This window comes from Physeter macrocephalus, chromosome 3 (assembly GCF_002837175.3).
Source record: "Physeter macrocephalus isolate SW-GA chromosome 3, ASM283717v5, whole genome shotgun sequence".
Taxonomy (NCBI): domain Eukaryota; kingdom Metazoa; phylum Chordata; class Mammalia; order Artiodactyla; family Physeteridae; genus Physeter; species Physeter macrocephalus.
In genome coordinates this window covers 13,101,885-13,126,838 of record NC_041216.1, presented here as the reverse complement: position 1 = coordinate 13,126,838, position 24,954 = coordinate 13,101,885, and the positions used below count along the sequence as shown (strand labels likewise).

The window sequence follows — 24,954 nt, the reverse complement described above, 5'->3', positions numbered from 1 at the left end:
ACATCAAAAAAGTTAGGAGGGAAATAATCTCAGAATAAAGAACAGTCTTCTGCATTGAGTAAATTTAGCTTTATGAAAAGCTCATTACATTATCATTACCTTTCTTATTTCTTGGGGGACTGGTGAAAATTTCAGCTTTCACCTCTAGACTCTGAGTTGAAACTTCAAGGCTCCTTTCCTGCTGTCTCTTTCTTGGTTCTTGTTCTTTTCTGCCCTTGAGGACATCTCCAACAGGGTCCCTTGTATATACACAGCTGCGGATTCCTAGTGTCCTTAGGCCACCTGGCCCAGCTGTAGGTCTTTTCTTCGTTTAGCTTTGTTCTCATGTTGCTCTTTTCAAAACTCCATTCAGCAAGTCATAAAACACACCTGCAAGTTAAAAGCCAACCATCAGTTTATCTTGGGATTTCCACAGTGCCTTTCCTTTAACATTCAATTAAGCTAGTTAAATCTGCACATTTGACTTTTTAACCCCACCAGGTTTTCATTAATAAAATGGGGATTGACATTACTAAGGAGAATTTTGAAAATGAATGAGATAAATTAATTCAACAAACATTTACTTAGAGTTGGACTATAAAGATTAATAATAAAAAAGTTCTTTGTCCTCTAAGCAGTCATAGATTTATTAAAGAGGCAATGTATAAGCTGAGAGTTGGTTCTCTTAATCTGGGGTCCATGGGATGGATGGGCTTGGGGAAGGGAGGGCTTAATGAGATTGCAGGCAAAAATTTGGGTGTATGTTCCTTCTTCTGAGAAGTTTCATTATTCTCATTAGATTTTCAACTGAGTCCAAGACTTCTAAAAGGAAAATATTGATGTAAACAGATAGTTTTTTTTTTTTTAAGTTTATTTTTGTCTGTGTTGGGTCTTCGTTGCTGCATGCGGGCTTTCTCTAGTTGCAGCAAGCAGGGGCTACTCTTCGTTTTGGTGCGCAGGCTTCTCACTCCGGTGGCTTCTCTTGTTGCGAAGCACGGTCTCTAGGCACGCGGCTTTCAGTAGTTGCGGCGCATGGGTCTAGTTTAGTTGCTCCGTGGCATGTGGGATCTTCCCCGACTAGGGCTCGAACCCGTGTCCCCTGCATTGGCAAGCGGATTCTTAACCACTGCGCCACCTTGGAAGCCCGAACAGATAGTTTTCATACACTAAGTTACCATAAGGAAATGTGACCAATATTATGGGTGAACAAAGAATAGAACACCTTCTTTCTGCTCAGGGGAAAAAATACGGTTTCATTGATCAGGGTCTCGAAGGACAGATAGGAATTGGGGAGGGGAGATGGCAAGGCCATTTGAGGCAGAAAGAACTGCATGTGCAAAGTCATGGGCTCCAGAACAAAATGCGTATTTGAGAAAAATGCAATGTGGCTGGAGCATGGAGTGCATGATGAGAAATATACAGGGCTAGGGAGTGACAAGGTTTGAAAACTGTGTGGACTACAGAGAACGAGCAGAAATCTTTTTTTTTTTTTTTTGCGGTACGCGGGCCTCTCACCGCTGTGGTCTCTCCCGTCGCGGGGCACAGGCTCCGGACGCGCATGCTCAGCGGCCATGGCTCACGGGCCCAGCCGCTCCGCGGCATGTGGGATCTTCCCGGACCGGGGCACGAACCCGTGTCCCCTGCATCGGCAGGCGGACTCTCAACCACTGCGCCACCAGGGAAGCCCCAGAAATCTTTAAAAATAGGTTTTTACACTGTCAGTGTGTGAAGTATATAAACATTTCTCAAAGGAGGTCCCTTCCATTCCTGCCTTACTAAGGGGGAGTGACTTGGGCAGCGAGGTCTGCTGTTCCTGAAGGCTAGAAAAGTTTGAGAACCAGAGCTCTAGGGCCCAGCCCAGGCCATAGCAAAATTCTGAAGAGTATGTAAAATCTGTCCTCCTTTCCTGCTTCTTTTCACTCTCTTATCCCCACTGCCCCCTTCATATATCCAGAAGGATCTCCTTGGTTTCTACCTTCCAGAGGTCTAAAATAGTTGAACTAGAAGGAACCTCAGAAGTTATTTTGGTCCAACTTCCAACTTATTTTACAGTCTTGGAAATAGACTCTGAGTAGGAAGTGATTTACTCTCCGTGTCTCCCCTTCCATCTCTGGTTTGCTGCTGGGCCTGTTGCTCTCTTCCTTCTCTTCTTTTTGTTTTGTTTTGCTTGGCTGCATCACTAACCAGGGATCAAACCTGTGGCCCCCACAGTGGAATGAAAGGAGTCTTAACCACTGGACCGCCAGGGAATTCCCATCCCCCTTCTCTTCTGAGGAAATCCCAGGGACTCCTTTGGCTTCAACTAACATCCCCATACCAGAGACTCCAAGGTTTGTATTTCCAGCTTGATTTTACTCTCTAAGCCCAAACCTTTTAATTGTCTACAGAACATTCCTATCTGATGTTTTATGTTCTTCTGAAACCCAACATGTCCAAAGATAAATTGATGATCACAAAATCTCCTCTAGGATTCCCCACATTAGAAAATGGCACCTCACCCACCGAATCGCTCAAATCAAACTACTAGATATTATGTTGATATCTCCTCCTTTAATGCCCTCCCCACAATCCGATCAATCACTAAGACCTCTCATTTTGCCTCCTAAAATGTCCGTTTTGTCCACTTCACTCTGTCTTCATCATCACTATATTAGACCATTATCTTTTGCCTGGACTTGCTGCAATATTCTTCTAACTCCTAATCTACTCTTTTCTCCCTGAATCTACTTCCCACACTGCAATCAGAGTGAACCTAAAACATAAATCTGAGAATGCTATGCTTCTATTAACCCTCTACTAACTGATCATCGTTTGTAGCTAACAACTAAAGGCCCTATTTTTCTCTTTTCTGCCCAATTCTTGAGTCTCATCTGGTGCCACCCTCTCTCTCATTATGCACCAGTCACATTGGCCTTTTTTTCAGTTCTTCACCAGTACCAAGATCCTTCCCCGCCTGGGGCCTTTGCACATATTGTCTCTCACATCCCTTCCCTCCTTGTCTGGTCAATTTCTGGTCATGTTTCAGGCTCTAGCTGAAGCTCAGGACTTCAGGGAAAACTTCTTGGTCCTCTGACTAAGTGAGGTCTGTCTGTGCTTTCTCATTGCACTCTAACAACTGTGAGTGAATAACTGTTTGTTTTTTAAAAAATTAATTAATTAATTAATTAATTAATTTTTGGCTATGTTGGGTCTTCATTGCTGTGTGCCAGCTTTCTCTAGTTGCGGCGAGCGGGAGCTACTCTTCGTTGCGGTGTGCGGACTTATTGCAGTGGATTCTCTTGTTGTGGAGCACAGGCTCTAGGTGCACAGGCTTCAGTAGTTGTGGCACGTGGGCTCAGTAGTTGTGGCACATGGGCTTAGTTGCTCCGTGGCATGTGGAATCTTCCTGGACCAGGGCTCGAACCTGTGTCCCCTGCATTGGCAGGCGGATTCTTAACCACTGCGCCACCAGGGAAGCCCAGAAGTGAACTCTTTAAGACTTTCTCTCCAGCACATTGCCTGGCCTTCAATAAATACTTGTTAGAAGAGGGATTGAGTGCTTTATGCACCTAGTGGCAGAGGTGAAACTAGAACCCAAACTCATTTCTGATACAGTATTCTTTTCTCAAACCATGAGGGTCTGCCCCCTAAGATGATATCCCACACTCCAGACTTCCTCTCCCTCTTCCCTGTGATTAAATATATCAGTCTTGTGTGTTCTGTTCAGGGGCCTATTAAAGCCAATCTGGTGAACTAATCCAGGTTTAGAGACTACCCTTCCCCCAGGATGTCTGCGTTTTAACTGGGAAATCCTGTAGGACAGAAAGTAATCCCAAAGGAACTAATAAAAATTTCAGCCACTATAAAAATATTATTGGAAGGAGGGAATTTTCACTATCATCCCTTTTTTTTTTTTTTTTTTTTTTTTTTTTTGGGGTATGCGGGTCTCCCTCTGTTGTGGCCTCTCCCGTTGCGGAGCACAGGCTCCGGACGCGCAGGCTCCGGACGCGCAGGCTCAGCGGCCATGGCTCACGGGCCCAGCCGCTCCGCGGAATGTGGGATCCTCCCAGGCCGGGGCGCGAACCCGGTTCCCCTGCATCGGCAGGCGGACGCGCAACCACTGCGCCACCAGGGAAGCCCAACTTTATCTTTCTAGCAAACCTGTTAGGTAGATTTTATTATCCCCTTTATCAAATGAGGGAATCTCTGAGAGGTTCAGTAATTTACCTAATGTCGCCAATCTGTTGGGGAGGCCAGTGTTTAGTCACTCCCCCTCCCTGATTATGACTCCTGGTCTAATCCTCTTTTTACCATACCACTGCCGCCTTCAAGCTAAGTGTAGGCAACTGCTTACAGTTTACACATAAATCTGGGCCATGGGGTTAACTGGTTAATTTATATTTAAAAAAAAAAAAAAAGGATTACTATGTTTCTTCTCTTCCCTTGTTGGGATCTATGCTCTGAACCTGGACTCTGCCAGAAGTCTATCACATTTGGTGCCTGACCTTATTCATTCCAACCATGAATGTGATTATGGGCATAAAAAATTCATTGAGCACTTTAAGCAAAATTATGATGCAAAATCCAAGATGCTGTGTTATCATTTATTTTACTACTGAGTCCACCCAAGCCTCCTGTATCCAGGGAGGGGATGGTATCAGGTTGACACTTGAGTGCATTATTTATCTGTTTACTACTATTTGCAATAACAAAAGCTATTAGGAGATGGACTGTCCTGGGATCAAATATCCCTGCAGGAGTCAGGTTTGCCTCTGATTAAAAATGCTTCTGCCCATCCATCTTTTAGATCGCCTCAGGATTCTAGTTCCTGAATACAGGATTTCTCTTGGGGGTGGAGGGACACTATTATGTTCCTCTCAGTGTCAGGCAAACCTTACTATTTAATAGCTTTGTGACCTTGGGCACATGACTTAACCTCTCTGTTTCCTCAGTTATAAAACGGATTGGCTGACAGCTACTTTGAAGATGCTGAAAGCCTTTAATGTTTGAAAGTACCTAACAACAAAGCCTAGTCTACAGCAGGTATTCAAATAGCATTTATTTCCTTTCTTCCCCAGGTAAGGACTCGTTGAAGGAACATGTAAAATTTTGTGTGGATGTGTGAAGTGTGTTTTTCTTGGAAATAAAGTCCACAGTTTAACAGATTATCATGGGGGCCAGCGACATCCCTAAAAAAGAATTGTGGATTCTCCTCCCTGCAACGCCAAAGGGTGAATCTCTTTCTTAGGGGACTGGATATTTTCTGGATATTTTTGTTCTCTGGGCCCTCTTTCTGTAGCCTGCTAACAGAGGAGGATAACTAGGTGAGAGGGTGTCTTTCTCAGGGCAGGGCCCCCTTGAACTTCCCCTGAGGCCTCTGTGACTCCTGTTCGTGTTCCCCCCCATATGGGGGTGGGGTGCCATCTGCAACTGGGAAGCAGGTTTATTTTAAGGCCTCTCAGCCTTCGGGGTTCGCTTCTTCACTGAAAAACCAGCTTTTGTGGGTTCCCCCAAGCTAGAGCTACTCCCTTCCCTCCAGCTGTTAGTCAAAACCTCGTGGTGCGACCCTGGCCGCCCCCACCCTCCTAGGCCCCAATCCCGAGGCGGTGGGGGCGGGGAGGCCGCGCGCGCGGCTTCCGCTCCTCCAGCCCAACAGAGGGCGCTGCGGCCCCACCTCTGCCTTCCCGGAGTGCTTCGCGCCGGGCCCCTTCAGCGTCGGTGAGCGAATGTGAGAGTCAGCGTCGCGCCGTGCGCGCCGTCCGCCTCCGCTGCTCGGCGCCCTTATTTCGGCTGCGAGGGGCGGGCGCGCGCGTAAAGGCATAGAGACGGGCGTTGAGCTCTCGGGCTAGAGCGTCGCCGAGTCGGAGCCGGAGCCCGAGCCGCGCGCTGTGTCTCCGCTGCGTCCGCCGAGGCCCCCGAGTGTCAGGGACAAAAGCCGCCGCCGCGCCGCCTGCTCCCGTCGCCGGGGCTCATCCGCTGCCGCCGCCACCCTGAGGAGAGTCCGCCGCCGTCGCCACCCGTGAAGATCCGAGAGCCATGTCGGCCAGCAGCCTCTTGGAGCAGGTACAGGCCCGGCCCGCATGCCTCGGCCATTGTGTGAGGCGAGAGGGAGCCCGACTAGGCCCGGGCCCTCCGCCCCCGGTCGGGCCGAGCCGAGGCGGCGCCTTTAGCGGGCCTCATTTTGAGGCTCTCAGGCCGGCCGCGCCCAGCGCCTCGCCCTCAGCCCGCTCTCCCCGCTCCTCACTGGGCCTCGGAGACCGCTGGCCGCGCCGCGTTCCCTTCTCTCAGCGGGCCTCGTTTTTCTCTTGTTTCCTTCCCCTTCTTTGAAGCCCTGGTCCCCTCGCGTTGTTTGTGGCGCGGCCCCCCTCTTCCCCCTGGGCCCCGCCAGCGTCGCGCTTCCCCCGCCTCCCTGCTTCAGCCTCCCCCTCACCCCATTCCTGACGCCTCTCCTTAGGCCTGCGCCTTTATTCTCGTATCGGTCCCGGCTTTAATTTGTCTCTCCTTTTCCGTTTTTTCTTTGGACGATGTGCTGCTCGGCGACGTTTCCTTCCCCCGCAGAGACCAAAAGGTCAAGGAAACAAAGGTGAGCCCAGCTCCGCCGGTGGCCCCTGGCGGGCGGGGGACCCCGCTTGGGGGGGCGGGGTCTCCGGGAAGCGCCCCGGGGAGAGGACCTTTCGGAAGCCGCTTAGTTTGCAGGTGCCACACAGTTAAGTATTTGACCCTTTTGGTGTGTTCCTGCAGCTGGCGAACAGCTTTTTAGTGAACAAGGAGTAATTCATTAGGGGTGGGGGTGGATTCGGTTTTGAAATGTCCCAGGTCCTTAGTTTCCTGTAGGTCTTAGAAGGCCTTTGTTTTTCATCCTCGTGGATCACACTCTGGAAGTGCTCACATTGATGGGGGAGGGGAAGCGGGAGGGAATAGAAATCTAGAGGAGCCAATAAAATGACCTTTTTAGATCAACTTGCTCTGGGTGGAGGGAGACATTTTTACTGACGAATGTTGTTCAGCATTCACTCTCATCTTTATCCTTTCGAAACCCAAACGTATTTGCTCTGTGTAGTACGGTTTTTCTCTGGTTAGGAGGTATTTGATTAATTTGGGAGGTGGATTGTACGATTGAGACACTTCTAATTTGAATTTTTTCTCCTTTAGTACAAAATGGATCTGTACATCAAAAGGATGGATTAAATGATGATGATTTTGAACCTTACTTGAGTCCACAGGCAAGGCCCGTGAGTAGTTAACCATTTTTGTGCTTGATCAGAGGATGTAGTATACCATTATTCTTTCTCTGCTCTATCAGTAAATCTCATTTTCAGGGGATGACTTTCTTAATATCAGTCAGTATGTTATAAAACCAGTTGCTACAAATGTCATAGGCTGTTAAGGTTCTTATCTCTGTTATGAGCAAACATACCATTCTCTGAGGCTAGTACTGATAACATTTTACAGTGTACTAACAGCAACACTTGTTTGAGTAGTTCTTCCTCCTTAGCAAGAATGTAACAGTGCAAAACTTAAGAATACTTTCCGGTGTTAAATGTTTTCATCCCCAAAACATTTTTCTTTTAGGAAAATTGGATTCATACGTGATGGGAAAAACTGACATAAAATCACCTGAACTTTATTCAGTGCTGCAGAACTGAGTATCTTCGTTTTGTCTAGTCACTAGTTAGTGGGTTCTTAGGTTATCAGAACTATTTTGGAGCTGGGTACTCTTTCAAGTTGAGCTCTATCTACATCTGTAAAGAGCAATTTTGTATATATCTGGCTTCTTAGGGGAGCTGTAGGATTTACAAAATGGAGTTGAAGGAAGATAAAACACTGTTGAGAACAGAGATCAAGAATGATGGAATTCCAGTTTTTGCAATGTAATCTGTCTTCTAATATGAAGATTAGTTGCATGTAGGTCCATATATGAACATGAACTGTGCACAGAGATTTCTTTGATTTAGCAGTTCTTTTGTGTTACTATCTTGGATCCCAAAGACAGTCACAAAGTTGTAACTAATAAGTATAACTCACCAAACTAATAAACCAAAAGGAAAATTGACAACTCATCCAGAATATCCTAAAAGATGAAAAAGTTTGTGGAACATTTATATAAATTCTGAACAGATGGTGTGTGATATGCATAACAGTCTTGAATAACTTGGCATTAGTGCTTGCGCATGTTTGGGCCTAATGCTTACATAAACTTTTTGATCCCTTGTGTAGAATTTTCTGAATTGAAAGTGTAGAAACCGCTTAAGCAAGTGATTGGAAAAAAGTTTTTGCAGAAGACAACCAGTTAATCAGGAAAAGTAGGGAAGGAAGTAGAGGAATGAACTATTAATGGGTTCTTGCTCTTGAGGTAGTTTGCTTACATAATCATTATAACAAGGAGAGTGGGAGCATTTGGAAACAATTTTAGGTAGTTCTTGTGAAACATTGTGTAATTCAGATTTTTGAGCTCAGGGGCATGTGGGAACCTGCCAGTTCAGGTGTAGGCATTCAGCTCTATAGTGGCATAACCTGTGATATTAAGTGTGTTTGTTTTTTATTTATTAAGTAAGCTAAAGCTTAAATATTTTTGAAAAATTTGGGGGGGGATATAAGTTTTGGTTAAATAGACATAATCTGAGACTCTGTAGTCTGTCAAGGCTATTTCATCTACTTTTTAACCAATTTTTTTTTTAATTTTTGAATTTTATTTACTTTTTTATTCAGCAGTTTCTTATTAGTTTAATCAGTTTTTCATCACCTCACATTGGAATAATTCTTCAGGCTTAATCTATTAAGGGTGGACTGACTTTCTTATTCATAATGTATTTGGGGCTGTTAAAATTATAACATTGTCTTTGAGAAATAGACTTCTCTTAAACTTGAGGGTATATGTGAAAGACTTAGGTTTTGAAAAGAAAATTTAGAATTGGCAGAGAGAAGCACCACCATTTTATCAAACTATATTAGTTGAAATGTTTAATCTTCAGGAGATGTGTTTTAGTGGCTAGGAAGAAGTACTATTGGCTTTGGTAATACAAACTTAAGGCCTGACATAGTTATGGTCATCCAAGTCTCTTAAGAACAAAACTCCCTATTGACTAGTTAGTGGATTCTTAGGTACCAGAGCTGTTTTGAAGTTTAAGTAGTCTATTTTTGAGTTGACCTGAGTCTGTATCTATAGAAACCAATTCTATGTATCTCTGGCTTCTCGTTTAAGGGAGTACTTTGTGAGTTATAGGATTTGTAAAAACTGTCAGTATAAATGAAAGTAAGAATGTTTCTGCAATGTAATCTATCTTCTAACGTGAAGACTAGTTGCGTATAACAATTTCTGGTTGTCATTCTGAAGGATGATTCCTTTTTTAACGATGTAGACTGTACTGTCTTTAGAATTATATTCCTGTTTTTTTTTTTTTTTTTTTTGCGGTACGCGGGCCTCTCACTGTTGTGGCCTCTCCTATTGCGGAGCACAGGCTCCGGACGCGCAGGCTCAGCGGCCATGGCTCACAAGGCACAGCCGCTCCGCGGCATGTGGGATCTTCCCGGACCAGCGCACGAACCCATTTCCCCTGCATCGGCAGGCGGACTGTCAACCACTGCGCCACCAGGGAAGCCCTATATTCCTGTTTTTAATGAAAAAGTTAGGTGTGCATTTTAGCTTACGGCCTTAACTTTTATAGGTGAAGCAAAACAGGTAGCATTTTTTTTGGTTTTGAATCCTCTGGAAGTCACTGTGCATTTTCTTTCCAGGTTATAATTAAATAGTGGCATCTCTTGATGTTCCCAGATGGTTTGCCAGGAGGCTTTACTATAAACTAGGTGTACTGAACCTTGATTTTTGGTTTATGGTTGAGGAATGGCTGCACAGATTTTTGGGATAGAACTTGAAATTTCCAGTTATTTTTGTTTCATCTATTATATAGTAAGTTTTAATAGGAAACTCTTGTGAATACTTTTTTTTTCTGCCAATATTCCCACTTCTTCAGTCCAGAGATAGTGGTTTTAATGAAGGCATCATTTCAGTACATCTATAGAGGAAGACTTAAACTTAGTGAGATGACAGGTTTTCCCTTTTCTGAATTGTAGCCGTAAAAGGTAAGGCTGGTATTCACTGTATGTCAGTTTAATTTTAAATGTTTAAGCAGTTCAATTATTAAACCAAAATATTATCTAAGTCTTTAAAAATAGCAAGTTTATGGGAAGAGACCATCTGAAAAGGTCACTCTCCTTTTTTATGGTAATGACTGAAATATTTGAATTGTGTGAATAATTGGGAGAGGAAATGTCCTGGTCGTTTTATGTATTTTTGTGTTTAGTTTTAATTTACCCTTTTTTCTTCTTCCACAGAATAATGCATATACTGCCATGTCAGATTCCTACTTACCCAGTTACTACAGTCCCTCCATTGGCTTCTCCTATTCTTTGGGTGAAGCTGCTTGGTCTACTGGGGGTGACACAGCCATGCCCTATCTAACTTCTTATGGACAGCTGAGCAACGGAGAGCCTCACTTCCTACCAGATGCAATGTTTGGACAACCAGGAGCCCTGGGTAGCACTCCATTTCTTGGTCAGCATGGTTTTAATTTCTTTCCCAGTGGGATTGACTTCTCAGCTTGGGGAAATAACAGTTCTCAGGGACAGTCTACTCAGAGCTCTGGATATAGTAGCAATTATGCTTATGCACCTAGCTCCTTAGGTGGAGCCATGATTGATGGACAGTCAGCTTTTGCCAGTGAGACCCTCAATAAGGCTCCTGGCATGAATACTATAGACCAGGGGATGGCAGCCCTGAAGTTGGGTAGCACAGAAGTTGCAAGCAATGTTCCAAAAGTTGTAGGCTCTGCTGTTGGTAGCGGGTCCATTACTAGTAACATCGTGGCTTCCAATAGTTTGCCTCCAGCTACCATTGCTCCTCCAAAACCAGCATCTTGGGCTGATATTGCTAGCAAGCCTGCAAAACAGCAACCCAAGTTGAAGACCAAGAATGGCATTGCAGGGTCAAGTCTTCCACCACCTCCAATAAAACATAACATGGATATTGGAACTTGGGATAACAAGGGTCCTGTGGCAAAAACCCCCTCACAGGCTTTGGTTCAGAACATAGGTCAGCAGCCAACCCAGGGGTCTCCCCAGCCTGTAGGTCAGCAGGCTAACAGTAGCCCACCAGTGGCTCAGGCATCAGTAGGGCAACAGACGCAGCCATTGCCCCCCCCACCACCACAGCCTGCCCAGCTCTCAGTGCAGCAACAGGCAGCTCAGCCAACCCGCTGGGTAGCACCTCGGAACCGTGGCAGTGGGTTCGGTCATAATGGGGTGGATGGTAATGGAGTAGGACAGTCTCAGGCTGGATCTGGATCTACTCCTTCAGAACCTCACCCAGTGTTGGAGAAGCTGCGGTCCATTAATAACTATAACCCCAAGGATTTTGACTGGAATCTGAAACATGGCCGGGTTTTCATCATTAAGAGCTACTCTGAGGACGATATCCACCGTTCCATTAAGTATAATATCTGGTGCAGCACAGAGCATGGTAACAAGAGACTGGATGCTGCTTATCGCTCCATGAACGGGAAGGGCCCCGTTTACTTACTTTTCAGTGTCAACGGCAGTGGACACTTCTGTGGCGTTGCAGAAATGAAATCTGCTGTGGACTACAACACATGTGCAGGTGTGTGGTCCCAGGACAAATGGAAGGGTCGTTTTGATGTCAGGTGGATTTTTGTGAAGGACGTTCCCAATAGCCAGTTGCGACACATTCGCCTAGAGAACAACGAGAATAAACCAGTGACCAACTCCAGGGACACTCAGGAAGTGCCTCTGGAAAAGGCTAAGCAGGTGTTGAAAATCATAGCCAGCTACAAGCACACCACTTCCATTTTTGATGACTTCTCACACTATGAGAAACGCCAAGAGGAAGAAGAAAGTGTTAAAAAGGTAACCAGCTTACCCTTCTTAAGACTTTAAAGGAAGGAGAAGGAACTAGAGAGAACAGGAGAGGTATTATACCGAACCATTAATAAAAGCTTTGTAAATAACACAAGTATCACTTAACAGTTCAAGCCTTAATGGAGGATAATTGGTCTTATTTGAACCTTAGTGTGAAAGAATATGGGAACGTTAATGGAGGACAGAAATGTGGGCTTAAGTTAAAGGAAAGCAGAAACAACCGTAGAGAAACTGGCTTTACATGATGCAGAAAGAGGTGAAGAATGAGTCTGAAAAAAACACAAAGAATAATTGAAGTGATAGAAACGTAGAAATGAAAGTAGGAGAAGATTGAGGCTGTAATGTGGCAGAGAAAAAGAATTAACTTTTGGCCTTGCTGGGGTACTGTGGTTAGTTTCAAGAGTTGGTGTGTCACCAAGCCCTGACATTTCTGCCTGCCTGCTGACAACTGGCAGTGTTAAGAGGACGTTTTTCAGACCTTTCTTCCTTGCTTCTGTCTTTTGTAGTGTTCTGCTTAATCACGTTTTTTTTTCAAAATCTTTTTCCCATTAGAAAAGGTAATTATATAAAACTTGGAAAGCAGATCATCCGAAAAAGCTGGCCTCTTGCTCTTAACAGTTGGTTGTATTCCTAAAGATGCACTTTCTCTTTTCCTCTGTGACAAGTGGGAATCTTGGACAGAGTGATAGGGAATAGTTCCAAAGTAAAGAGTTGACTTTATTTGAAAGGGTTGGTAATGCTTGATCTCATGTATTGAGTGTAAACTCTAGGACCATAAGAAAATGATAAAATACTGGTTGGGGCAGATCATATTATCCAGAAGTTAGACATGTTGAAGTATAGGAAGTAGGTGAAAAGATAATGGCAAGGAGAAAATGTTTTAAAAACATACGTATATATTAATGATAGCATCCTGAGTGGTTAGCTTCAGATGTAAAATAAACAAAACCTAACAGACTTAATGTAAATACATTTTCCTTGAATTTGTCATTAATTCATAGGGATCTTATGTAATTGATCTAGGACCTGAGGCACTTGTTATGCCTCTATAAAGACTTATTCTTTTGAGCAGTGGGAGGAGGACTGCTCAAAGGAGGAAGTTTGCTCTGGTAGATTCTCGAGCTCCATAACACAGAATCAGAGGTCCGTAGTTGTCTAGCTAAAGCAGGGTGGTTGACTTTTATTTTTGGCTGCATTGGGTCTTCGTTGCTGCTTGCGGGCTTCCTCTAGTTGCGGTGAGCGGCCTTTTATTGCAATGGCTTCTCTTGTTGCGGAGCACGGGCTCTAGGCACGCGGGCTCTAGGGCACAGGCTCAGTAGTTGTGGCACACGGGCTTAGTTGCTCCACGGCACGTGGAATCTTCCCAGACAAGGGCTCGAACCCGTGTCCCTTCCATTGGCAGGCGGATTCTTAACCCCTGAGCCACCAGGGAAGCCCAGGATGGTTGAATCTTTATCTTCCAGTGTGTACAGACAAATTAGAAATAGAGGTATACTTGTCAGTGATGCTGAAAGTATTGGGGAGATAGAGCCAGGTTACTGGAAAGTTGGCTGTCAGAAAAAACTTGGTACTTTTTAGTTCTTTAAACTCTTTCCTTTCCCAGAGTTTAACAGTGTAACTTAAAATCCTCCAGAATCTATGGAAAAAAGATATTTGATTATTTTTGCCAAACATCTGAAAGGCTCTAAAGATGTCTTAACAGGCTTCTGTTTCTAGAGGAACAAGGAAGGAGGCTGTGGCCTTTTAGGCATCATGTAGTGACATAGCAGATTATTAACGTGTGTGGGGGCATCCAGGTGCTTGGTTTAACTACTTGAAATATGCATAATATTTGTCACATATTAAGAATCTGCTTACTTTCATCTGCAAAGTTCTGTCCTACATCTTGTGATTTAAAATCAGGAAGGCAAAGATAGGAATATTTTTTGGAATGTGCAGCATAGCCGCTAAGATAAATTTGTATTTGTTAGAACTAGTGGGGAAGCTTGTGTTTAAAAGTGAAGTAGTAAGTCTGAGGATTGTTAATTTGTGTGCACTTTTAATCAAGTATATATCTGTATTAAATTCACTTGAGTGGTTCAGTGAATGATAACACTTCATAAGTAGGTGTAAGATTCATTGACTAGCCTTGTGTTTTCAGTGAGTGTAATAATAATCAAGGTTTAGGGTCTTTGTTAAGCTAACTAATGGCTTTTTCTTAAAACCGTTCTGTAAAGACTTTTGATGAATGAGTATCCTAATTGTTCTGAGGCTGGTGAACAAACCACCAAAAGTAAATACTTAAAAGCTTCAATTATACTTGTGTCAGATTACTTTTTAGTTTACTTTCTTTAAGAAGAGCTTGCTGGGGTTTCAGGAAGGTCCCTATGATTGCTTCCAAACCCAGCTACCCTTTCAGTCAGTATTGCCTTACTCCTATGTTGCCCACTGTTACCCTTTAACATCCTTATGTAACTGACTGTAAACTGTTCTTCCAGTTTTTATTAGGCTTCCAAGACAAAACAAGTTTCATGATAATGGGACTGATAGCTCATTGAAGCATTGACTCCCTTAAGTGGGGTGTTTGTATATGTGCCTTGGTATTATTTACAAGATTGAAAAAAATCTTCCAGCCAAATGGAAACTCAGTCAGTAGGGAAATACTTAAAACTTCATCCTGAAGATGATGTCACAACTGTTCTAAAGTTCCGTGATTGGGCATGTTTCTTGGCAGAACACATTGAAGCAGAACTACAGCCATTTTTGCCTTGTTCTGTTACATGATCTAATTCAATACCATAGAACCTTCAAGATCTGTCTGGCTTGGATATTTTGGATCTGTCTGGCTTGGCACTTCCAGCAAATTTTAGTGACTTCGTTTACTTTGTTGTATACTTCAGATACTATTTTGTAAACTGCTTTCTGCATTTATTTAGAACTTTCCTCTAATTGATATTTCTCTGTGACATCACTTTTTAAAAATTTATTTTATTTTTGTTTGTGTTGGGTCTGCGTTGCTGCGCGGGGGCTTTCTCTGGTTGCGGCGAGCGGGGGCTCCTCTTCCTTGTGGTGCACAGGCTTCTCGTTGCAGTGGCTTCTCTTGTTGAGGAGCATGGGCTCTAGGTGCGTGGGCTTCATTCAGTAGTTGTGGCTCACGGGCTCTAGAGCGCAGCCTCAGTAGTTACGACTTGGTTGTTCCGTGGCATGTGGGATCTTCCCAGACCAGGGCTCAAACCCGTGTCCCCTGCATTGGCAGGTGGATTCTTAACTGCTGAGCCACCAGGGAAGCCCAGTAACATCACTTTAAAAAAAAAAAAATTTTGAATTTTATTTAATTTATTCTTTTATACAGTAGGTTCTTCTTAGTTACCTGTTTTATACATATTAGTGTATATAGCTGTGACATCACTTTTGATGGCTTCATAGTGTTCTATCAGAAATTTATTGTAATTTACCAGTCCCCATTACTGAATATGTTAGCTTCTTTATAATTTTTTTCCGGCTAAAATAACACTGTTGTAAACATTCTAAGATACAAATATTGATTCATACCTATCCATAAGTGCTGTGTCAAAGGATATATGCTTTTTGAAGGTCTTGCCTGTGCTATATATTGCCATATGAGCTTTTTTCTTAAAATTTTTTTGGTGTTGTTGAGTATTACTGTCATCTGTTCAGAAGATGATGGGAGTCAGTTAATCTTTTTCTCTGTCTCAACTTTGGAATAGTGGGGCATAAAGGAAGGAGGTACTCCCTGCATTAGTGATTTAAAAAAAAAAAATAAACCTCATAAAATAGTTGGTTTAGGTTTTTTTTTTTTCTCAACTTTGGAATAGTGGGGCATAAAGGAAGGAGGTACTCCCTGCATTAGTGATTTAAAAAAAAAAAAATAAACCTCATAAAATAGTTGGTTTAGGTTTTTTTTTTTTTTTCCCAATATTTATTTATTTGGTTGTACCCGGTCTTAGTTGCAGCAGGCAGGCTCCTTAGTTGTGGTTCCAGGGCTCCTTAGTTTGCCACATGCGGGCTCCTCATTTGTGGCATGCGAACTCTTAGTTGCAGCATGCATGTGGGTCTAGTTCCCTGACCAGTGATCGAACCCGGGCCCCTCGCATTAGGAGTGCGGAGTCCTATCCACTGTGCCACCAGGGAAGTCCCTAGTTGGTTTAGTTTTGTCTTATCTTTCTAGCTTTTTAAACTGTAGGTAAAAATAAGATAGTCTAGTAGGGGAGACTAAGGGCTGTGTAATTCTCTTAAAGTCTAGCCCAACATGAGACTCAATCAGGCACTTGGGTAAAGATTTTTCTGAATAACTGGAAAGCTAAGGGGAGATTTAGGAGAGACAGATCTAGAGTAAATATTACTATAGTGACAACAGCTTAAGGTGTATATTTTTTAAAATTTCATTGCTATTAAGTGAGAATAGCAGGATTTCTTTTTTTTTTTTTTTTTTTTTTGGACTGAATTATTTAATTAGGTTCTTTGTAAGAAGTTTAGAACACTACTTGGTGAGGATAAATTCCGTTTGTAAGAGCGAACACAGAGCGGAAGTAGCCCTGGAGTTGAGGAACAGCTTTGATTCTTTACAGAATTTGTGAGTCCACAGCTTTCTGATCATCCTTCTGCTGCTCTGTAATCTCGTATTTCTCTCTCTGTGTCGAAGATCTCACCTTCCTGGTGCCTGGGCTTATGCAGTTTCTTCTTCTTGAAGTAAGCATCAGTGAGATGTTCTGGGATTTTCACACCACTGATACCAATTTTGGTGGAAGTGGCAATGACAAATTTCTGGTGTGTTCCCCGCAGAGGAACTCGATTGAGGGATAGAGGCCCAGTTACAAGTAGCAAGCCACTGCTCAGCTGCTTCAGGAAAATGACCCTCTTGCCTCTGTGGCACCCAGTGAGGATAATCAGAACGGTCCCAGGAGTGATGCTAGCACGCAGTTTTCTCACATGATTACTGAAGGGTTTTTTGCCGTGACTCAACAGCTTTCGAGGCACATCTTCAGTAGGATAATACCTAGGCATTTTGGGAAGTTTAACCACCCGGGTACCACCATTCTTGTCACCACCAACTGGTTTTGTGACAGTAGCAAGAACCTTCACCTTCTTTTTCCTTTCAACCTTGGATTTAGCTGCTGACTACTTCCTCTTGTACAGGGCCTTTCTGGAATACATAGCCCATGGGAATATCTGCCAATTCCTCTGACCAGGACTGGGTTTTGGCTGCAGTGGGGCTTCCCCTTCTTAACCTGCTTCACCTTTTTAACCTTGCCACCAGCATCAGCCTTCTTGGCTTCAGGTGTTTTCTCCTTAGTGTCTGGCTTCTCAGCCTTTTCACCCGCCATCTTGCAAGATGGGAAAAAGAACTCAGCATTTCTTCACCTTTAGGATTATTCTGATTTTCAAGCAGAAGACCTAAAAATGGTGACTTGGAGTATGTTTGGACATACTGAAAATTTATTATGGTGGTTAAGAATTGAGATGAAGCTATTTATCTTTTCTTTGAACAACTTTACTGTGTGCTAGACACTACAGAGAAACCACGAATGTATTGTCAGGGAGCCTTATATTAGTGACAAGTAACAATACAAAATGAAAAGTGTTTCCTCAAGGTATGCACAAGGTGCCAGTTTGGAAGCTTGAAGATTGCCTAACCCAGCTTGGTGTGTGGGTTGATTGATCATAGAAGAATCCTGGAAGAAGTGTTCTCTGAGCTGAGCCTTGGAAGATGTATAGAAGATAGCCAGAGGTGTTTTGAGAAGAGTGAACATGGTTCAGAACAGCCCAAATCTGTATAGATAATAACACTGTAGAGATAATAAGTTGGAATAGGAATTCCTGTACAGTTCAAGAACAAGTCTAATTGGAGTTTGTGGAGTGTGTTTCCAGGAAGGGAAGTTTGGAGATTAGATTAGGAAAAGGGAGTTAAATGAAATGTTAATGCAGTTAGTTGGATATAGAAGGAATCTACTGAGAGAGATACAAAGTTGGCTTAAAAAAAAGTACTAGAGTTTAAGAGAATGAGGAGTAAGGTCTAATTTGAGTTAGCATGGCGGAGGTCCTTGATGTAAGCTTCAGTGAAAGGCGATGGGAAACTTGTAGAAGTAAAGGTGAGCCAGTACTTTGTAATAATAGGTATCATTACTGTATATATATAGCTCACTTCTTCCTGCAGTGTGCTTTATACATGTTATCTTATTTCTCATCGTAGTGTTTAGCTTAGTAGAGATGATTTATAAGAGGAATACGATAGCTGTTATCAAATGATGATTCATGCTAGTGACAGCACTGGAACCAATACGTAAAGGTTATAGGGATTATAGGGTTATAGGATTTTTGTAAAAAAAGGGGGAACTTTCTAAAAATGGAGTCTTAGTCACAGGAGGGTTTCAAGAAGAGACTAAACGAACTTTTATTAGGTAAATTGTAGAGAAGATTCACACTTGGGGTAGTTTAGATCAGAGGAACCGAGGGGTAAAAGAGGATTAGGTGGCCCAAGGTAACATTTGAGGTTCATGGAGAGGAACTGATGGTACAAAACAGGTCTTTTTAGTAAGACCTTATTTTTGTTTGTGTTCTATAGTTTCTGACCTAAATACTAATTACATATAAAACATAAGAAAGGACTTGAGAACAGAAGGAGATAGATGACAGATAGGATTTGTGGATTCTCAGTGAATCTTAGTATAGATTAGGTGTTTGGGTAGTTATTCATTAATATATTTACTGTGTATTAATGAAAAAAATTATTACCTAAAATGTAATAAAGACTTAGCAAAGGAACATAGAAGTGATTACTTGAGAAATGTTTCCTTTAAAAAAAAAATCTAGTTTTCCTATAGTGTTGGCACAAGTAATATTTCTCTTTACATAAGGAAGTTTTTTTTTCCTTACAGCCATCTTTTTCCTCCTAACCCTTTAATTTGGGCATTTAGTCCCTTGTTTACAAATGTTTGAGGTAATCATCTTGGCTCCATTTTCAACTTTAGAAAAAAATTTAAAATATCCAAGTTTTAGTGATACAAAAATCAGAAAAGAAAGAAACATCACTTTAGCCAAATATATTGTTTTCTTACTATTAAATCGTTAGGAAATAAATGACCATGCAGTATTGTTCTTTCCATTTAACATCACTCCACCACTGTTTTAAATTGCTTCTTCAGAGCTAATGAGTGGGCATCCTGTTTTAATCAGGATGGCAAACCAGAACGTTTTGTAAAATTCTAAGGCCGTCTATGTCTTCTCCTGTCTTGCAGATAAATTTACTTGTTTTTCTGCCAGTAGGGTTGAGGGAATTCTATTTGTGTTACTCACCACCTTCCCTGCTTTGTGGATAAAAATGCCTTTCTGTAGCCTTGTTAAAGGAGGACTGAAAGAGAATAGGTGATACTGAATCTGGATCTCTTTGAAGCATGCCCTTTGTTTGTATCCATCTTTCAACAAATGTTTTTTTTTTTTAATTTATTTTATTTAATTTATTTTATTTTTGGCTGCATTGGGTCTTCGTTGCTGCACGCGGACTTTTCTCTGGTTGTGGCGAGTGGGGGCTACTACTCTTTGTTGTGGTGCGAAGGCTTCTCATTGTGGTGGCTTCTCTTGCTGGGAGCGCGTACTCTAGGCATGCGGGCTTCACTAGTTGTGGACCATGGGCTCAGTAGTTGTGGCTTGCAGGCTCTAGAGCACAGGCTTAGTAGTTGTGCCCCACGGGCTTTAGTTGCTCCTCGGCATGTGGGATCTTCCTGGACCAGGGCTTGAACCCGTGTCTCCTGCATTGGCAGGTGGACCACCAGGGAAGCCCCCAAATGTTTGTGTTAATTGCTAGGATAGAACAGATAAACAAGGCACCATCTTTGGCTTAGGACCAGACAGTGTTGTTAGGTGGACAACAAAATGGATAAAATATGAGATAAGAGCTGTAATAGAGGGATGAAGAAATATTTTGGCTTTCTGGAGAAGTGATAAATTCGGGGAAATTAAAGTCTTCATAGGGGAAACAACATTTGATCTATATCAAATAGAATGAATAATTGGGTAATCAGCACTTAAATGATAGCACAGTGCTTGGCACATTGTATACATAAAAGTTCAGCTATCTCATGTAATGTATCATTCTCATATTTTAGATGAGGAAGCAGGCTCAAAGAGGTTATTTATACAAGGTCTCATAGCTAACAAGTGGTGGAGTTGGTACTTCAATGTCCAAGTCCAATAATGTGCTAGAGCTAGCTAATTGTGAGCCAGTTGTTTAGCTTTCAAGAATTTTAACAAGCTAGTTGTTAAACACAGTCATTAATAAACAAATTGCATAAACTTAAAAATTAAATACGTCGTATTAAAAGGTGTTTTAAATGCCTTTCTATTTACATTGAATTACATTGTAAACTACAGTTAGTAATATGTTACAGTTAAGCTACATAAACTTAGAATACCATCATGATTACCATAAAAACAATATTATTTAAATTCATCACTCTTAAAGTTATTACGTCTGTATCAATATATAATATTGTGCTTTTGCACATGTCTTCTCAGCCCCACTGTATTCCTATATTTCATTGGTAGTTTGAGGTCAGCCTTGTTATTGACACCACGGAAATTGGCAAATGCTATATACAAATCAGGACTTGATTTTTGTTGATTGTCTAGACTTAAAGGGATGGAGAAAATATTAATACAGATTTGCCACAAGGCATGTGGGATCTTAGTTCCCCGACCAGGGATTGAACCCGTGCCCCCTGCAGTGGAAGAGTGGAGTTCTAACCACTCAGGGAATTCCCTTAATGCAGATTAAACTTAAGTGTGTCATGTCTCTATCCCTGACATATTTTGAATAGAACAAAATTTGAGGAATTAGTCTTCCAGAATTTGGAAATTATTATCCAGTTTAGCAAGGAAGTTGGTCAAATTGACAAGCCTGTGAAGTTCTGACATATGTCTTTGTTATTTCACTTTTGTCTTTAAGTCATTAGTATCAATAAATGAAAATATGTTGGAACTCCACCCAAAGCCACAGTCTCTCTCTAGTCCCAAAGCCCATGGACCACTGTGTGATATGTGGAGTTTGCCAGATAGAAAACTTGGGTCTTGTGAAATGAGAAGTTTAATATGGAAAGAATAAGTGATAAAGCTTCAGAGGTTGGTTGGGCCTAGTATAAGAAGGGTTTTGGATTTTTATCCTGTACTTATGTTTTTAGATTGTAAGGGAGGATAGTCAGTGTAGAGTGACAGTTTAGAGGATGGGAAGGATGAAGTACTTAACTGAGCACTGACTTTGTTAGGTACTTTCATAGTTTTACTTTAATCCCCACACCAACTCCGGGAGGCAGTATCCCATATTTATAGGTAGGAAAATGGAAACTCAGGTTAGCAACTTACCTAAAGTCATCTATTAAATGAGGAGAGAGAGGTGTAGGTGACTCAAATACCAAATGAGAGTCTTTTACAATAGTTGGGAGAAAGACAGTGAGAGCCTGTACCAAGATAGTGGGAATGGGGAAGTTACAGTTGAAAAATGTGGTAGAAATATTTGCTGATTAGTTATTTTAAAAAAAACTTAGAGAATATGGGATGAGCAGCAGGTTAGGGTTTGGAGATGTGTTGGCTTTTGGAAATAGTATTTGGGATGCTTGTAGGACAGAAAGGTGACAGTAGGATCTGGAGCTCAGGAGAGATCTGTTGATAGAAATTTGGGAGTTTCCAGCTCTCAGTATAGGTAAAGGCATGGACGAGTTCAAGATTTTTCAAGAATATTGGTAATAAAAATAATGGCTGAAATTATTGCTCATTCTGTAGTGTCTAATATGCACGTGTCCTGAATACATTTTTTTAAAAATAAATTTATTTTATTTGTTTTTGGCTGCGTTGGGTCTGCATTGCTGCGTGTGGGCTTTCTCTAGTTGTGGTGAGCGGGGGCTACTCCTTGTTGTGCTGCGCGGGCTTCTCATTGTGGTGGCTTTTCCTGTTGCGGAGCATGGGCTCTAGGCGCACGGGCTTCAGTAGTTGTGGCACGTGGGCTCAGTAGTTGTGGCTCGCGGGCTCTAGAGCGCAGGCTCAGTAGTTGTGGCACACGGGCTTTAGTTGCTCTGCGGCATGTGGGATCTTCCCGGGACAGGGATCGAACCCATGTTCCCTGCATTGGTGGCAGCTGGATTCTTAACCACTGTGCTACCAGGGAAGTCCCTGAATACATATTTTTATGTAAGTTTTCATTTAATTCTATCATTGTGAGGTATGCACGGCTATCTCAGTTTTACAGATGAAGGCACTGAAGCACAGAAAAGAGTGCATTCTTTTGCACAGTTGCCCAAACTAAGAAAGCAGAGCTGATGTTCTACTTCAGTGCGGTTCCAGAGCCAACATGCATTGAGAGAAGAGGGCCAAAGAAAGAACCCCCAGCAATAACACAATTTAAAGGATGGATTAAAGAGGGACCAAGTGAAAGGGTTTGAGAGGGAGTAATTGGAGCTTTAGAAAGAGAACAAGGAAAGGGCTATATCTTGAGTAGAATTTCAAGCAGTGGGGTATAATCAACTTATTCAGAGACTGTAGAGAGGTAGCAGATGACTGCAAATGCCAACAACTATCTGAATAAAAGTAACATGAGAGTGCTTTGTTAGGGGTTTGAAGGTTTTGGTCTCCATACATCATTCAACAGACTGTGCATTTGTTGTTTCTATAGTGTTCCAGCCCTTCACAACCTGTGAAGTTTTCTAAGCTGTCTGTTCCAAGTCTTTAAGGGATTTAATGAAGTAAGACCAGCTTCTGTTTAGTTAGTACAGGCTGTTTTGGTGAATTAGACCATATAACAATGTCTGAAATGCAGTTGGGTTTTAAAAATGTCAGTATTCTGTTTTTGCTATGGCTAAAGATTGATCCAGAGGGGACTGCTGTTTTTCCAGACTTAAACATTTTGGGACAAGGGGTAGTTAGCGATTCTAGAATCATTTAGTATTTACTCTGAATAGTTTAAATCAAGAATTACTCAGATGTGAACCATTCTGCTTACCTGCCAGAAGTAAAGATTAGTCCTATGACAATTTTCAAACTTGTTAAAAGTGGAATTTTTTTTTTCTCCTCCAAACAAAACCTTACTCAGAACCCCAGGAATGGCTAATTTCACATGCTCAGCTCTCTTTTTTTCCCTGGGTGGTCTTCGAAGCATCTCTTCTATGAAGCATAATTTGGAACCCACTGATGACAGGAATTTTTCAAAAAATGGAGTAATGGTGCATGGAGGTGGAGTTGGGGGTGGGTGAATCTATTTTGAAATTGAAGAAATGTAAGGAATCTGCAGCTTCAGCATCTCATTTAGGTGTATTGGTTATTTAGTCTTGGAGGAAGGGAGGGATTAGAAAAACATCTCACAGCAGCTGGGGATGCTACAGCATTGGCTTCGACTGCCTTAGTTTAAGGAACTGTATGATAAAGGACTGACACCTGCACTATATAGGAGTTTCATGTAGAGAAGGAGGAAAAGCTCTGTTCCCTGAATTAGGGAAAACAAAAGATCTCTTTCTTCACCATTGAGATCTGCAAGTCTGCAAATGAGGAAGGAGAGTGTGGTAGGCTCAGATCATACTTTCTGCCATTCTCCACAGAAGCAGGTAATTCAATTTAAATTTGCATCCTTCTGCCACCTCCTCCAGAGCAAATTTTTCTAGTTATAACAACTAGACAGTATAGACAAACAACTAGCTCAATAGCGTGACCTAATGCTTTTCATCCCTTGCTGAATAAGCAATTCCTAATCGAACTGATTTAACTCCAGTTAGCCATAGGGAGGAGATATAAGTGAAACAGTATAGTATAGTGGGTATTAAAGTGCTCATTTTACAGGATGAGACCAAGTACAGAAGAAAAGAATAGCAAGACCAGAGTTGTGTCATTTTTATGGAAGACTGGCTTTGAGTTGGGTCTAGAAGGATGTATATAGGAAAAGATTGTGGAAAGAAAGGTGAAGGAAGAAAACGGCTAAACCTTCAAGTTTAAGCTGTTGGGTATGTGGGGAGCGGGAAGAGGCAGGCAGTTGCTCTTTCCAGCTCATTTGCATTTACTGCTGTTGTAATACCTGGTGGTTCTTATGAGATATTTAATACTCTGCTGCATGTGTCAAAGCTAAAAATTTGGACAGATCACTTGTGTAATATGTGAAGCCATTTAGAAAAGGTAGACTTATATGTAAGTCTTTGACTTCATGTGGATCTTTTGCACAATCGGTATAGATAGCATATAGAGCTTTTAAACTGCATGTTAAAAAAATTTGCAAAGTGCAAATTTTATATTAGCATTTGCAGATTTTCTGGGTGCATTGTTTTTCATTGTAATAACCAAATTATAAAATGTGTAGAAAATAAAAGAAAACTCACTCATAGTTCCTCTACCCTGACAAAACCGCTCATCATTTTGGCTTATTTTCCGACACAAGTTAGTGGTTTATACAATTATAATCATATTCTATGTAGTATTTTATCCTGCTTTTCCCCCTTAATACTTCAGGTATTTACCCATATTTAGCCATTTTTTGCACTTGTACATAAGGCACTTTCCATATCTTATCTCTGATCCCTTGTAACAATCCTGTAGAATAAGATTATCTTTTTTTTTCTTTTTTCTTTTTTCTTTTTTTTTTGGCCCCGCTGCTTGGCTTGCGGCATCTTAGTTCCCTGACGAACTCGGGCCCCCTGCAGTGGAAGCTTCCAAGTCCTAACCAGGGGACCTCCAGGGAGTCTCCAAGATTATCTTCATTTTATAGTTAGGGAACTGAGATTCAGAAAGGAATAATTTTGTTAAGATCACTAGCTAGGTTGTAGAAGAGCTGGAATTAGTTTTGCCCCAAAGCTTTTCTGTTCTTAGGCCTTGCTGCATCTTCACATTTATCATTTAAAATAACTAACTGCTATGTTCTATTATCTACTAATGCCTTTTAGTCAGTCAACTCTTCGTTGGCTCTATGAGGAGAGCATAGCTGGTTGAAACTTAAACCTTTATTTAAGCACTTAGGTTTAAAACTCCCTCATCACAAGCATCAAAAGGGAGCAAATTGGATCTACTCTACCTAACCTTGTGAGAGAGTTGCTGCTAATGACA

The 24,954-nt window shown here is 42.0% G+C and overlaps 1 protein-coding gene and 1 pseudogene across 3 annotated transcripts in view; one reads left to right on the top strand and one right to left on the bottom strand.

Annotated features, from left to right (window-relative positions):
• The first annotated feature begins 5,675 nt into the window (after positions 1-5,675).
• Positions 5,676-24,954, top strand: part of YTHDF2 (YTH N6-methyladenosine RNA binding protein F2) — a 31,683-nt gene continuing 12,404 nt past the window's right edge. Inside the window, exons 1-4 of one of the 3 annotated variants that reach the window (XM_007100873.3) lie at positions 5,676-6,021; positions 6,517-6,541; positions 7,111-7,190; positions 10,291-11,877. In XM_007100873.3, the coding sequence (XP_007100935.1) occupies positions 5,995-6,021; positions 6,517-6,541; positions 7,111-7,190; positions 10,291-11,877 (1,719 nt within the window). In that variant the 5' untranslated portion in view covers positions 5,676-5,994. The remainder of the gene's footprint in view (positions 6,022-6,516; positions 6,542-7,110; positions 7,191-10,290; positions 11,878-24,954) is intronic. The other 2 variants (XM_055083329.1, XM_055083327.1) reach the window with 2 other exon arrangements.
• On the bottom strand, positions 16,331-17,917 carry LOC102980416 (60S ribosomal protein L6-like; annotated as a pseudogene).